Below are 1,683 nucleotides of genomic sequence, written 5' to 3' on the forward strand. Positions count from 1 at the left end.
ACTAATCGAGTGTTATTGCCCTGCATGCGATGTGAACGGAGCATCTGTCCCTCCAAGCCACCCCAGGCCGGATTTGTCTTCTCCACCTGCTGTGGTCTGCGTGCTCTGCGTCTTCTCAGTTGCAATCTGCAATTGCCTCTCCGGACCTGTGTTAGTGTGGGTGTGGCGCTAAATCTTTGACATACACAGACCGCAGGTGCAGTACTGACCTCATCATCAGACGCCATGGGACGCAGTGTTGGGACAGGTGACCTACGGGAATGAGGCACACGTGACCGGGTAGTTGGCAGAGCTGGTGTGTCCTCATGTTCTGATGCGCTGCTGTGGTGCATTTCCAGACCATCACTGTCTCCGGCCTCATCAGGTTCTGCATCTGTGAGGTTAAGCAGTGCAAAACAGCATCAATGTATGCTTGTGAGGTTATGTCACAGTTAATACATTTCATGTTCTTTTGAACATCTGCTACACTATTTGAAACCGTTTTTCGAATGTGTGTGTGTGTGTATGTCTTTGTAACTACTTGGCCTGACTACAACTCCCATGGTGGACTTCCCTTAGTAATGGAATTGTAGTACATGCTTTAAAGTGTGCGCTTACGCTGTGCTGAGCTGACATCCTGACTTCAGTAATTGGGACAATATAAACATGCATTCCTCTTACCTTCAGACGTGTGTGCAGCTCCTGAGGTGTCCAGCTGTGTAACACCAACAACAGCTTCTGGCAGGATTGTTGACTCCACTAATTCCTCCATGGGAGTGTTTCCAGTGTCTGGTGGTGTGCCCCCTCCTATCTTATGTGCCTCCTTCAAACGGTCTGCAATGCGCACCTTGGCACGACTGCGCAGGTCGTACCATCTCTTTTTCAGTTCCTCTGTGGTACGGTGAGTCACCTCAATGGCATTGACTCGGTTCTGAATCCTGATCCATATCTTCCTTTTTTCCTGCTCAGGTACCTTCAGTGAAGCTTTTCCAAATAGCTTGTCATTGTTGTGCACTACACCCTCAATTAGAGTTTCTATTTCTTTTTCTGAGAATGCAACTTTTCTTTTCCTAGCACTTTGGCTGTCCTCTGCTGGATATTCAGGTTCCATTTTTCAGTTCTTTGCAGGAGTACTCAGTCTCTCTCCCTCTCACTCTCCTCTTCTCCCAGAGCAAGCTCCCTCCTCCCACTGAGCCTCAGCACTGAAAATGAGGCTTGGACAAGACACTTCCTGGTTATGATGTCATCAACATGCATCAATGTGCGACCCCGGAAATTGCGAATTCGCAATTTGCGAAATCGCAATTTGCGAGTTCACAAACACATTAAATCACAATAAATTCTGCAAATTTCACCGATTCCTTATTTTTTTGCTATTTTCGTGATGCATCGCATTTTGCGATTCCTTATTTGCCATTCCTTAAAAATCCCAATTAAGGAATCGCAAACTCATTTAATGATGAATGTACCTGTTTGATTTTAATAGGGTCGAACACATAAAGGCACTTTACTTGGTGATGCACAAATGATATTTATTTGCTGAAATCTGATTCCTACACATTGTTGTTTGTATGCTTTATACTTTTAATAGTAAAACTGAATTTATTTTCAAATTGGTAGTAGCTATTTACCCGGTAGCTGGGTAAATGGTGATTTTTTTTCTGCTATTTACTCGGTCGCTGGCTAAATAGTAAATGTTATTTA

At 44.4% G+C, this 1,683-nt stretch overlaps 1 protein-coding gene across 1 annotated transcript; it reads right to left on the minus strand.

Annotated features, from left to right (window-relative positions):
* Nucleotides 1-622: 622 nt before the first annotated feature.
* LOC147708963 (t-SNARE domain-containing protein 1-like) lies at nt 623-1,090 on the minus strand. Its single transcript, XM_086925807.1, has one exon. It carries the CDS (start codon nt 1,088-1,090, stop codon nt 623-625), a length of 468 nt encoding a protein of 155 aa, XP_086781933.1.
* Between the last annotated feature and the right edge of the window lie 593 nt (nt 1,091-1,683).

This window comes from Lissotriton vulgaris, chromosome 6 (assembly GCF_964263255.1).
Source record: "Lissotriton vulgaris chromosome 6, aLisVul1.2, whole genome shotgun sequence".
NCBI lineage: Eukaryota > Metazoa > Chordata > Amphibia > Caudata > Salamandridae > Lissotriton > Lissotriton vulgaris.